Source organism: Diabrotica virgifera, chromosome 9, assembly GCF_917563875.1.
Source record: "Diabrotica virgifera virgifera chromosome 9, PGI_DIABVI_V3a".
NCBI lineage: Eukaryota > Metazoa > Arthropoda > Insecta > Coleoptera > Chrysomelidae > Diabrotica > Diabrotica virgifera.
The window spans coordinates 64,951,996-64,964,538 of record NC_065451.1 but is presented as its reverse complement, the minus strand read 5'-3'; the positions used below and the strand labels follow the sequence as shown (position 1 = coordinate 64,964,538).

The 12,543-nt window shown below is 32.4% G+C and overlaps 1 protein-coding gene across 1 annotated transcript in view; it reads left to right on the top strand.

The window, feature by feature from the left end:
* Window positions 1-10,709: 10,709 nt before the first annotated feature.
* The window catches only part of LOC126890969 (uncharacterized), a 1,932-nt gene continuing 98 nt past the window's right edge, over window positions 10,710-12,543 (top strand). Inside the window, exon 1 of the mRNA XM_050660149.1 lies at window positions 10,710-11,867. Coding sequence (XP_050516106.1) covers window positions 10,710-11,867 — 1,158 coding nt within the window. The remainder of the gene's footprint in view (window positions 11,868-12,543) is intronic.

The window sequence follows — 12,543 nt, the reverse complement described above, 5'->3', positions numbered from 1 at the left end:
CTTTAATTGCTGACATTAGATTATTGTATAGTTCCTGTGCATCAATATTTATAGAAAGAGACGTTTTATTCGAATGTTGCATAGAAATTTTATAGAAAAAGGCAAGGTCAGTATTCCATTGATATATAGTTTTTTTTTGTATAGGAAGTGCTTTTTTGAAACGACTTTCTCGAAAAAAGTCGGAAACGCAAGTTACCAGTATACCAAAGTGGTCAGAAGGGCTGTTATGGTTCATTACACATAAATCTTGGATAATAGGTATTGCACTGTTCTGGATAAATGCTAAGTCAATTACACTATTTCCAGCTTTGCTAATGTGAGTAAATTGTGCCGGTGTATCAGACTCAGTCCTCCCATTAAGTAGACAGAAAGAGTTGGTGTTCATGAAGTCAATAATATGGCGCCCCTTAGTATTTAAAACCATGTCATTGCTTAGACGATACTCCGATAGATTTGTGCCCTCCAGCATCTCTGGCGGAACTTCTCCAATATCTGATATTCTACTGTTAAAGTCACCGCCAATTAGAAGCGGAACATCGAAATGGTTTTCTAGAATTTCCGACAGAGATACTTGAAAAAGTTCTAGAATATACACAATATCTAAGGACGGTTTAAAATATACTGTGCAAATAATAATAGACTCTTCCGAAGGAGAAACCAGTCTGCAAAATAGCCACCACGGTGTTTTTTCTAAAATTACACAGTTGTATACATTTTTATAAAATATGTAGATACCACCGCTTGCTCTGCCCACGGATTTCTCTTTCGAAGCAGGACTACTTATAACATTATAGGATGACAAAACAATTGACAAATTATTACACTCATTAAGTAGCCATGTTTCAGTAAGACATAAAACCGAAAAATCATCGTAATCTCTAACAAATTCATCCAGATTGGCAAATCCTTGACAGTTCCAAAATACTATTTTGAATGATTGCTATTCAGGTACAGATGAGTTTGCCCCACATAAAGCAGGCTTTGAAGTCTTGAGTCCCTTTTCACGTCTAGGTGATTCCTGTTCCTCTCTATCACGTTTGGTTGTTCCTCTTGTAGTAATTCTAGGTATTTTGTTTATGTATCTAATCGTTAAATTTTTCTCCCCATTATCTATACGACTTTGTAGCTCTGTTCGTAATTCAGCTAGATATTTTGACTGGCAAGGTGTCAGATCTTGTTTTATGTATATGTTTGAGTTTTGATTCAGTTTAGATTTATTTTTAAGAACAAAAAGGGCATCTTCACTGGACATCATAGTAACTTTCAGCGGCCTTGGTTTCATATCTTGGCGAGGAAAGCCAAGCCGGCGATGCGAAGCTATTTGTAAGTTAGGAGCTACCTGATTTAATATTTGTTGTGCATTAACTTCATCGGATTCTGTATTTTCTGGAACACCCATGAGCAAAACATTTTTTTCCCTTTGTTTTCTATCAGCCAGCTCTATAAGGATATTTTCGGGAGGAGAGGATTCTATTTTCTGGATTTTAATTTTTAGCTGTTCGTTTTCTCTTCTTAGAACCGCTATTTCCGAGATGCAAGCGTCAATTTTTGTCGACTGAGAATTTACTAAATTATGTAAGTCAGACATTCGAGTGTTACATGTTGCGATAGCGTTACTTAAATTAGCAAGCCGAGACATAATTGCGTTGAAGTGCATTGTGCTAGCATCTGCTTCTGTTGTACAATTTTGACACTTCCATGTCAACAAGGTTGCAGGTGAAAAATTTAAGGGTTGAGGTTGAGCACAAACACCGTGCCATGTTGTTTTGCATCCAGAACATTCCAGTTTGCTACCATCTGTCGGTGTTATAATTTTATGGCATGCCTGACAATTTAAATCCATTATAGTAATATTAACCGTACTATTAAAGGTACCACTAATTACTTAAGTTTTTGTCTAAGGCAATACTCAAGTTTCAATTAAGTAGATCGCTGAAATGTAGATTGTATTTCTTGTTTAAAAATTGGGTTTTTCTCCTTACAGGTGTGTTTATAGTAAAAACTATTCAACTGTTCTAAGGCAATATTCTGGTTTCGATTGAGTAGAACGTTGAAATGTAAATTGTATTTCTTTTTTAAAAATTAAGTTTTTCTACTTACAGTTGTGTTTACAATAAAAACTGTTTAACTTTTAACTTATATTGGTTAAATTCACAAGCCACTATTAAACGATGTTACCTCTACGGCTGCTAGAACTAAACTCAATGTAAACTAAACTATATGTATTATAAATAATATGCGAAGTAATTATTAACCCAAACAACCATAATTCAACTTTTATTGACTAATAAAGAACTGGACGAAAGTGTCATATCAGCTTTTATGAAACACATGAATATTTACATAAAAAGGTAAGTGATCTGCTTGAAATCGATATTCCCAAAATCATCTAAAAATTGTTTATACTTGAGTACTTTGAGACTCTTGTATGAAATGTGAATACCGAAATACGATGAGGAATCTCCATTATGTAATTTTTAAATAATACATAATTCTTAGGAAATGAAAGGTATTATACAAACGTGTTAAAAAATACTACCTACTGAAATTTTTTGATGGCAATAAATAATGATGAATTGGTTTATCGAATTTATTTTTAAGGTGATACAGTAGCGATCAACAGGTAGCCAAAACGCGTTCCAAGATTGAGGCTGTAATTTTGAATATTTTTTCGAGATATTTGGCACACGTATTTGTAATATAATAAAGAATGGCGGTACAGAGCCCAATTTGAAAAATATATTAATATTTGGAAATTACTCTGTAAATAAACACAATATTAAAAAAACGAGTCTGTACCGCGATTAAGAAGAACAAAAAAATACACTTTCTTCAAATAAACTTTTTTATCAGATGCCTAGATTTTGTGTCATTTTGGAACTACTAATGAAATAAAAAATTTTAGTAGTTTTTGTAGATATTGTCCTGTAATTACGTTTGTAGAAAAAATATTGTATGATATGCGTATTAAAAAGTACATTTTTAAGGCACTCATGTGAATTGCAGAACTCGCTGTCGCTCATTCTGCAAACTTTCACATGTGTGCCTTAAACGTGTACTTTTAACACTTATATCATAAATAACTATTGAAATACTGATTACAAAAATTTATATTATTTTAAGCCTTTCTGAGAGCATATGCTCAAAAATTTCGCTCGAATTATTTTTAAATGCGTTCATTTTTTTCGAATACTGAGAAAACCTTAAGTATTTTTGAAAAATTTAAACACAGAAAGAAATATTACTGTATTATCCATGGTCGAAAGTCCTTGAGAACTTCTATAATATTTATTTTAATAAGTCACAGGGGTGAAAAAACATAGTCTGATTTTTAATTTTAAATATATCATTCAAAAGAAACTTTTTTTTTTATTATAAGGGACTATCTGCCCTCGGGAATAATGTAGTCTTCTATTTTGAGTTTAAATTTTTTAAAAATACCTATTAGTTATCTCAGGATTCGAAAAAAATAAATGCGTTTAAAAAGAACTCAACCGAAATTTTGCGCCTACGCTCTCAAAAAGGATTAAAGTATTAAACATTTTTGTACTGTTTGAATTTATGCGACGATCCACTGTTTTAAAGATTGGTTGAACAGATGTTGCCAGTTGTATGGTCCTCACTATGTGTATCGTAAGTTATTTAACAGGGCATAGAATATACATGGTTAGAAAATATACGCCAAAGTCAGCGCCTCTATGCGGAAAATCTCTGAACTAAAAATTGATGTGGACCATACAAAGTGAGGTCCCACTTTTTTTTGTAAAAAAACAGTGTTTGCTATCAGTACATGTCTACGAAAAAGTCTTACATTGATTGACTAAGTGAGGTCCGTATACTGGACCTCACTTTGTACAGGAGCTCACTTCAACCGCAGTTTCTTTTGATATGTGGCTCACTTCATACGCTGGGAGTAAATATATATATATATATATATATATATATATATATATATATATATATATATATATATATATATATATATATATAGCGAGATTTAATAAATTTAAACTTGTAGTTTACGAGTTGGTCTCGTACAAGCAAAGTATCAACATTGTAGTTTAAAGTAACAAAAAATATATAAAACCAGACATCGATGACATCAACATCAAATACGACGCCAGTAAATCACCGCCATCATCAGATACAATTCCAAATACCTGATCATATTCGACGTTGTTTGTGGCCTAATACTGACGACAACATGGCAGGTAGAAACGTACCTTATTTGAATCAAGCTTTTGTAACGTTTCTCACAGAACTACAACAACCGCCAACTACAAATAGGTTACGGTTGGAATTTCAAGAGTTATACAAGTCGACGCTACCTGTATCTTTTCCAGCGATGCCGATATCGAACATTGATGAATTACCAAATCATCAGACTATGGCCATTATTGAAAATATTCAACATACAATGGAAAAAATTACCAAAAACATGACGTATTATAATTATGAAGGTACACGACACAACAGAGACGATGACGACGACTATACCACCTTTATGAACACCTACAGGGTAAAATTTGTTTTATCGACTACAAAAAGGCGTTTGATAGAGTAAAACATGATAAACTCATAAACATCTTGAAAGAAGCGGGAGTAGATGATAGAGACTTGAGAATCATATATAATTTGTATTACAACCAAACTGCCAATATTAAAGTGGAAGACCAATTAACAGAGGCAGTCTCCATAGATAGAGGAGTGAGGCAAGGATGCATCCTGTCCCCGGTGCTGTTTAATATATACTCTGAATGTATCTTCGAGCAAGCGCTGGGAGAACTACAGGAAGGCGTATTAGTCAACGGAGTGCGTCTGAACAACATTAGATATGCCGACGACGCTGTAGTTTTTGCAGACAGTCTAGATGGTTTGCAAAGAATAATGTCGCGCATATCAGATATAAGTAGAGAATACGGACTTGATCTCAATACGAAAAAAACAAAGTATATGGTAGTCAGTAAGCGCGAAATATTAAATACACAGCTTTTGGTTAACCAACAACTAATTGACAGGGTCGACAGCTACGCATACCTTGGTACCAACATAAACAGCCAGTGGGACCACTCAAGTGAAATAAAACAACGCATAGGAAAAGCGAGATCAGCGTTCATAATGATGAAGTCTCTTTTCAGAAGCCACGATTTACCTCTTGCTACCAAAATCTCTATCATCAGATGCTATGTATTTTCTACGTTATTATACGGAGTAGAGGCCTGGACACTTTCCGAGGCTTCTTTGAGAAAACTCGAGGCATTTGAGATGTGGTGTTACAGGCGCATTTTGAGAATTTCGTGGGTGGATCGTGTGACTAATATTGAGGTTCTACGTAGAATAGGCAAGGAATGCGAGATTATTAACATAATCAAAGAGCGCAAACTAGAATATCTTGGCCATGTTATGAGGAATGAACAGAGATATGGCTTGTTGCAACTCATTCTTCAAGGCAAGGTATTTGGAAAGAGAGGACCAGGGAGAAGAAGAATATCTTGGCTTCAAAACCTGAGAAAGTGGTTTAATACATCGACAACCGGACTATTCAGAATAGCAGCAAGCAAAGTTAGGATAGCCATGCTGGTCGCCAACATCCGGAACGGATAGGCACCTTAAGAAGAAGAAGAACAGGGTAAACCCATTTTGTACGATAGATATGGTAAAAACTGATTGTATTCAAACTCCTAATGCGAAATATTATAAATGTTGTCTATCAACTAGTGAAAATTGGGAAGATTTATTTACAGAGATCTACAACGTCGATCTTATTATCGGTGATACAACGTGTACAACAGCAAATACCAAAATAGTATCTCATATTCAACAAAGAATTGATGAATTCCACAGGGTAAAGTGTGTGTTGGTAAGAAACGAAATTATGTCGGCATACTTTGCATTAGAACGCGATAGACTGCAGAAAAAATATGCAAATAATAATGGCCAAAGATTTTAAATTGTTAAAATCGATTGTAGATTATACTTCTAATTTGTATACTTCCGATATAAACCAAGACATACCTACTAATTCGAATAACGACGTTGTAAATTTGTATACTCGATCTGATGACAATTTAGATAATATAACAGAAGAAGATGAAAATGTACGAATAAATGATGAGTTTGAAAGAATACGATGATCTATGTTATCCTACGACAACGACGATAGTTCTGATACAGATGATGATGGTTACGATACCGTTCAACGACGATCGTCCACAATCACTCAATATCATCAATCGTCACCGTCGTCGCCAGCGATAGAACCATCACCACCGTTGGCAGAACCATCGACGTCGGAAAATTACTCTAGCTCTAAAAAATCAAAAATATTACGATTCCGACTTAGAAGACGAATAACTACACCGATAGAAAATAGAAATATTAACATGGATGTACAAGACGAAGGCCACAATGTAGAAGAACCAAGAGATCGAGTATTATATCACGAACAACATGTAACAGAACCAAGAGATCCAATGAATAATGAAAATTTCGTTTATACCGATGATGATATTATTAACTCGGATCTCGATTCAGAAACCGACGATGATTATGCATTTACTTCACGAAGTAGTACTGACACCGACGATAGCGATACAAAAGATCAACAATCACTTTCAATACAACAACCTTTATATGTAAATCGTAAAAAAATGCTTTATCTTACATTTATAATAAGTTATATTTCAGACGATCTAAATGTGTAATTTGTACATATTATAAATTAGGATATAAAATGGGTAATTTACAACCATGTGGTCACCATTTTTGTCTTCGCTGTATAAAAAAATATTGAACCTGTATGTCCACTTTGTCAACAAAATTGGAATATATTTACGTTAGTTGTTTGTCGAGGCGAAAATTATGGTCCTGCTATACGTGTTAGACCTGAACCCGATCGCTAAAAATAATTATAATAATTGATTTTATCTTGTATAATATAATAAATGTATGTATATATTATAAAACAATAAAATTTGTATAAATTGACTTGTTTTAATTCTTTTAGTCTAATAGTAGTTATTATGAATATATGCGTATGTGAATCACATTCGGATCATGTACGTATCCGATGTTTAGTAAAAAATTTTAGCATCTTTATGAATAAACGTGGAAAACCTCTATCGACGTGCACAATAAATCAAATATTGGAAAATACGACTAGATTGTATGATAGTAAACTATTGCAGATATCGGCGAGAAATATAATAGAGGAATTAACAGAAAGTCAAATATTACATACATTTATCAAGAATTATTGTAAAAATCATCCAAATTTTTTAAGATATGGTCCGCCGTTGGGTGATATAGCGATAAAAGGTGATTTTTTTTAATATTTTTGTTTATTAAGAGAACGAGCGAGCGAGAAAGATATAATAATATAAACAAACACCCATGACCCACGGTATCTATTATAGAATCATATTACTACTATGTTAATATTATGCAAATTAAATTATATATAAACACATCATTAACAGTTTATTCGTGTCATAACAACAAATAATATATTATGAATGGTAGTAATAAAAAAAGACGTAAAATAAACAACTAAAAAAACAAGACTACGATAAAAATGATCGACAATGTATACAGATAGGTTCGATATATACCATAGGTAACGAAACTTTTATCGGCGAAAATCAATTGTATAAAATTGAATTTGACGATTATGTACTCATTAGCGACGCACCTTTTCCTATACAATATACACCTTTTCCTATACAATATGCACCGTTGCAAATTAAACCTCTATTACATACACGATGGGTGTATAAATTGTATGTCGAACAAGGTATGCGTCCGTTAATTAACAGGACCACTTTACGAGCTCGTGTTACTGGCGGTCAAATATTAGCTTATCAATACACCGAATGTAGTATTGCAGGAAATAATTGCGTTTATTACGGTTTCGTACCGACGATAATGAAACGATTTAATGACACGCACACGATATGTTCGATATCAAGTAAAGCGATTTGGTCAAGAAAATTATACATTTATTTGAAACGGTATGATACGAATATGATATGTTCCGAATGCTCTAAGAATTGCACACAATGGTCGATGCGATTAGAAGATTATCATACGGTACAGCATTATTGTACGCGCAGGTTACCATGGTCTCAATCGTATATAATAATGGGTGAAAACGATAGTCGATGTATAGAAGAAACTAAAACGAATCGCTCATGTGTGGTGTGCGCTCAATGTTTCCATTGTTCGAAAAGCGTATCCTATTGTCGAAAACATAAAGTATGCAAACATAAAAGTGCCTTATCGATAGCAGCTCTACTCGCGCTGGTCGACTATTCGCTGATAGTTTCTGACTGGTTTGACCGCTAGTTGGAACAAACCTATGGGCAGAGGTCAAAGTATGGGAAACAACAAATATCAGGAAAATTTTTTAAATTTTTTTTTTTTTGAAAAGTATTGTTCCCAGTCTACAATTAAAGTTATTTTCCTCATTAGTAAACTTTATTGTTTTGTAAACTTTATTGTCTCAATAACCCCCCACTCTTTTTCTTCTCTATCACCACCACTACCATAATACTATGGTAGTATCTTTGGGTGTATGTAACAGAGATGTATTTGCAATATCACCACAGTGTATTTTAATACATAAATTAATTATATTCTCGACGACCATACAACAAGTTGACAGTTATTTGAACAGTAGTAACAGTTTTAATCTAAAAAATGGCTAATATAAAACAAAAGGTAAGTTTTTGACGTTATTTTTACATATAAGCTACACCTCACTCTATAGATTTTAAAGTTAATACTACCGCTAATGCCACAACACACAAAAATTCTAGTTGATTTTAAATAAAGATTTTTACTCGTGTTTTTGTTGCAGAATAATTTTCCAGAAGTAAAAATCAACCCGATAGAAGACGAAAATTGGTACGATGAAGAGTACCATCCAACGTACGTGCCTAATTTACAGCGCGATATCATCTTGACAATTCCGGTATCGAAAAATAAAAATTTCAAAAAACAGTTTCGAATGAACGAGGTAAAACGACATCAAGAGTTACAACGACAGCAGTCAGCAGTAAAAATCGACCAGATAGAAGACGAAAATTGGGACGATGAAGAGTACCATCCAACGTACGTGCCTAATTTACAGCGCGATACCATCTTGACAATTCCGGTATCGAAAAATAAAAATTTCAAAAAACAGTTTCGAATGAACGAGGTAAAACGACATCAAGAGTTACAACAACAGCAGTCAGCAGTAAAAATCGACCAGATAGAAGACGAAAATTGGGACGACGAAAAGTAGCATTCAATGTACGTGCCTATTATAGCGAAATATCATTTTGACGATTCCGGTATCTAAAATATAAAAATTTCAAAAACAATTTAGAATGAATTAAGGAAAAAGACATGAAGAGTTAAATAAAAAATAAAAATTATTAATGTGTTTTATTTGGGAGGAGTGGGGAAGACCCTCGATAGATGTGATATCAACATGTTAAAAATTTTTCAAACACGTTTTATGTCTAAGTATACACAAAATTACTTATGCTAAATAGTTACTAGTCTGATAAAATTTAACTTTTTTGTATTTGTGTACATTTTGTCGTGTACTTAGAAACGTGTTTTTTTGAAAACTTTTTTTAACGTTGTAATGTCACAACTATCGTGGTCTATTTAATAATAAAGTAGTCAACTATAGATACCCGAATATGCGCATTCATTCCCTTGCTATCGATCAGGATATCCCTACCAATCCGGTGTTTTACATATTTGACTATATATATATATATATATATATATATATATATATATATATAGTTTAGTTATTTCCTGACCGTAAATTATTATATATATATATATATATATATATATATATATATATATATATATATATATATATATATATATATATATATATATATATATATATATAGCGAGATTTAATAAATTTAAACTTGTAGTTTACGAGTTGGTCTCGTACAAGCAAAGTATCAACATTGTAGTTTAAAGTAACAAAAAATATATAAAACCAGACATCGATGACATCAACATCAAATATGACGCCAGTAAATCACCGCCATCATCAGATACAATTCCAAATATAGCTCGGTTACCGATAATTGAGAAATTTAAAGAGATAGACGAATTGGTGTACAAGTGGTATACCAGAGGGTGGTGTAAAATTTTCCATCCTCTAAGGGTATACCGAACAAAATATCCATGTGCTTAGATCAAATGACATCTGTTTTAATAGTTCCTCTTTAATATTTTGCCTTGTTACAGGATAGTATTCAGAAAAACGCAAAAATAAGTACTGTAAAATATAATTTCATTAGGTACAATTATAAATAATATATTATATTTAAATAAGTATAACTGTTAGGTCTATTTAATCAAAATAATGTTTTTATCTTTAATCACAATAATGTTTTTATTTACGCTGCTGCTAAAAGTTGCCGATGTAAGCTCCTTTTTATACCTATTATTATATCAATAAAAGTTTATGAGTTTATGACTCCTCTTACTCGATTGTCGGGTTCTTGTCACAGCCCTGCGCTGTGCTGACAAAGGTTTTTAAATTTCCACGAAATTCTGAACGGCCAAAGAGACTGATGTGGCTTTCGGTATTGTTATGTGTATTTATAATTTTTAGTTTAAACTCTGTAAAGAGAGCACGCATTTATTAGTGACGATTTCGCTATCAGAAAAAAATTAAGTAAATAAAAATGTGGCGTCCATGGGAGAATAGTGCATTAGAAATTGTTGAGAATAATGAAGTAGAAATTGTTGAAGAAAATGAGGAAATTCTACCACCAAATAATCCTGAAAATGCTGCTGGACCAAGTAGAGGAAGTATTAAAAAGCCAGAAAGAAAACATTTATCCAAAGACGTGTTTAATGGATTATGTGAAGAACTGGAACGGCACGAGAGTGTTTTAAAAACTGCGGCTTTAACAAAAGTTTCATGTGCTACTGTATATCGAATTATAAAGGAGGACATTACAAATAGACAAAAAAGGAGCGACTTTGGACTACATCGATCTATTGAGCAACATCTTTTAGGTCCCATTTCAGAAACCATTTATAATATGTTTACAGGTAATATTATACCCACACTTAACCAAATTTTAGCTGAATTAAAATCTAAAAATATTATTAATTGCTGTAAATCAACTTTAAGAAAATTTTTACTATCAAATGGTTTTAAGTATAAAACAATCAATAAACGACATACTATAATGGAAAGTGCCGGTTTAATAAAATGGCGTAATGAATATTTGGAAAAGATAACCGAGTACAGAAATAGCGGAAGAAAAATTTATTACTTAGATGAAACGTGGTTTGACACTAACGAAACAATTGGCAAAGGTTGGAGTAATGACAATGTAAAGTGCAAAGTTAATGTACTACCTTCCAGGGGCAAACGAATATGCATTTTGCATTGTGGAGGGGAAGATGGTTGGGTAACCGATAGCTTACTATTAAGTTCAAAAGACATTAAAGACAGTTGTTTGGACTATCATCAAGATATTACGGGTGAACTTTTCGAATCGTGGTTTAAAAATAACTTATTACCAAATTTAGCAGACAACAGTGTTATTGTTTTAGATAATGCATCATATCATTGTAGGCAACTTAAAAAAATTCCGAATAAATACTCTAGAAAGGATGAATTGCAAGATTTTTTATTATCACAAGATTTGTATTTTGAAGATTGGTACACTAAAGACCAATTAGTAGAGGTACTTAATACAAAATTATTTGTAAAGGAATATATTATTGATAATGCAGCAAGTAAAAATGGACATACAACTTTAAGACGACCACCATATTACTGCGTTTTAAATCCAATAGAGTTGTTATGGTCTCAACTGAAATATAATGTGAGACAAAAAAATATAAGTACAAAATGTTATAACACTGTCGTGAAACTAATAGATTCTGAATTTAAAAATATCTCTGAGGATAACTGGAAGAAAGCAATAGAGCACGTAAAAATATCGAAAAAGAATATCTTAAAAACATTCCTGTTATAAATAAAATTATTATCAATGTGGAGAACAGTGATTCAGAGGAAGAAAGTGACGAAGTGTAATACCAAGACAACTTTCTCTCAATACTGAGCTTACCCGGAATATTTTCTTACATAATCAGGTGTAGGGATTATCAACATATGTTCAACACCAAACTACTGCTTCAATTTTTTAAGAAAAACGTGGCCTTATTATGAACACTTCACTTATTGTTGCAATAAGTGCAAATCTTTGAAAAACAGTTCGTAAGAGAAAATAATAATGTAAGTAAGTGTTGAATAGATAAACTTTTAATTTTTACTTCAAGGTTTTATAAACTATTTAAATAAGTATATATTTTTTTATCTTTCACTACCTACCGTTCGCTCAATTATTAATTAGTTTTTGTATACAAACCAATTATTGTTTGAACATCTTATAGAAAATGCATTGCAGAAATATGATAAAAGTAATTTAAACTTACACAAAATCATCACGACATAAAATTAAGCTTTGTTTATAACAATACAAATTTATAGAACCAATT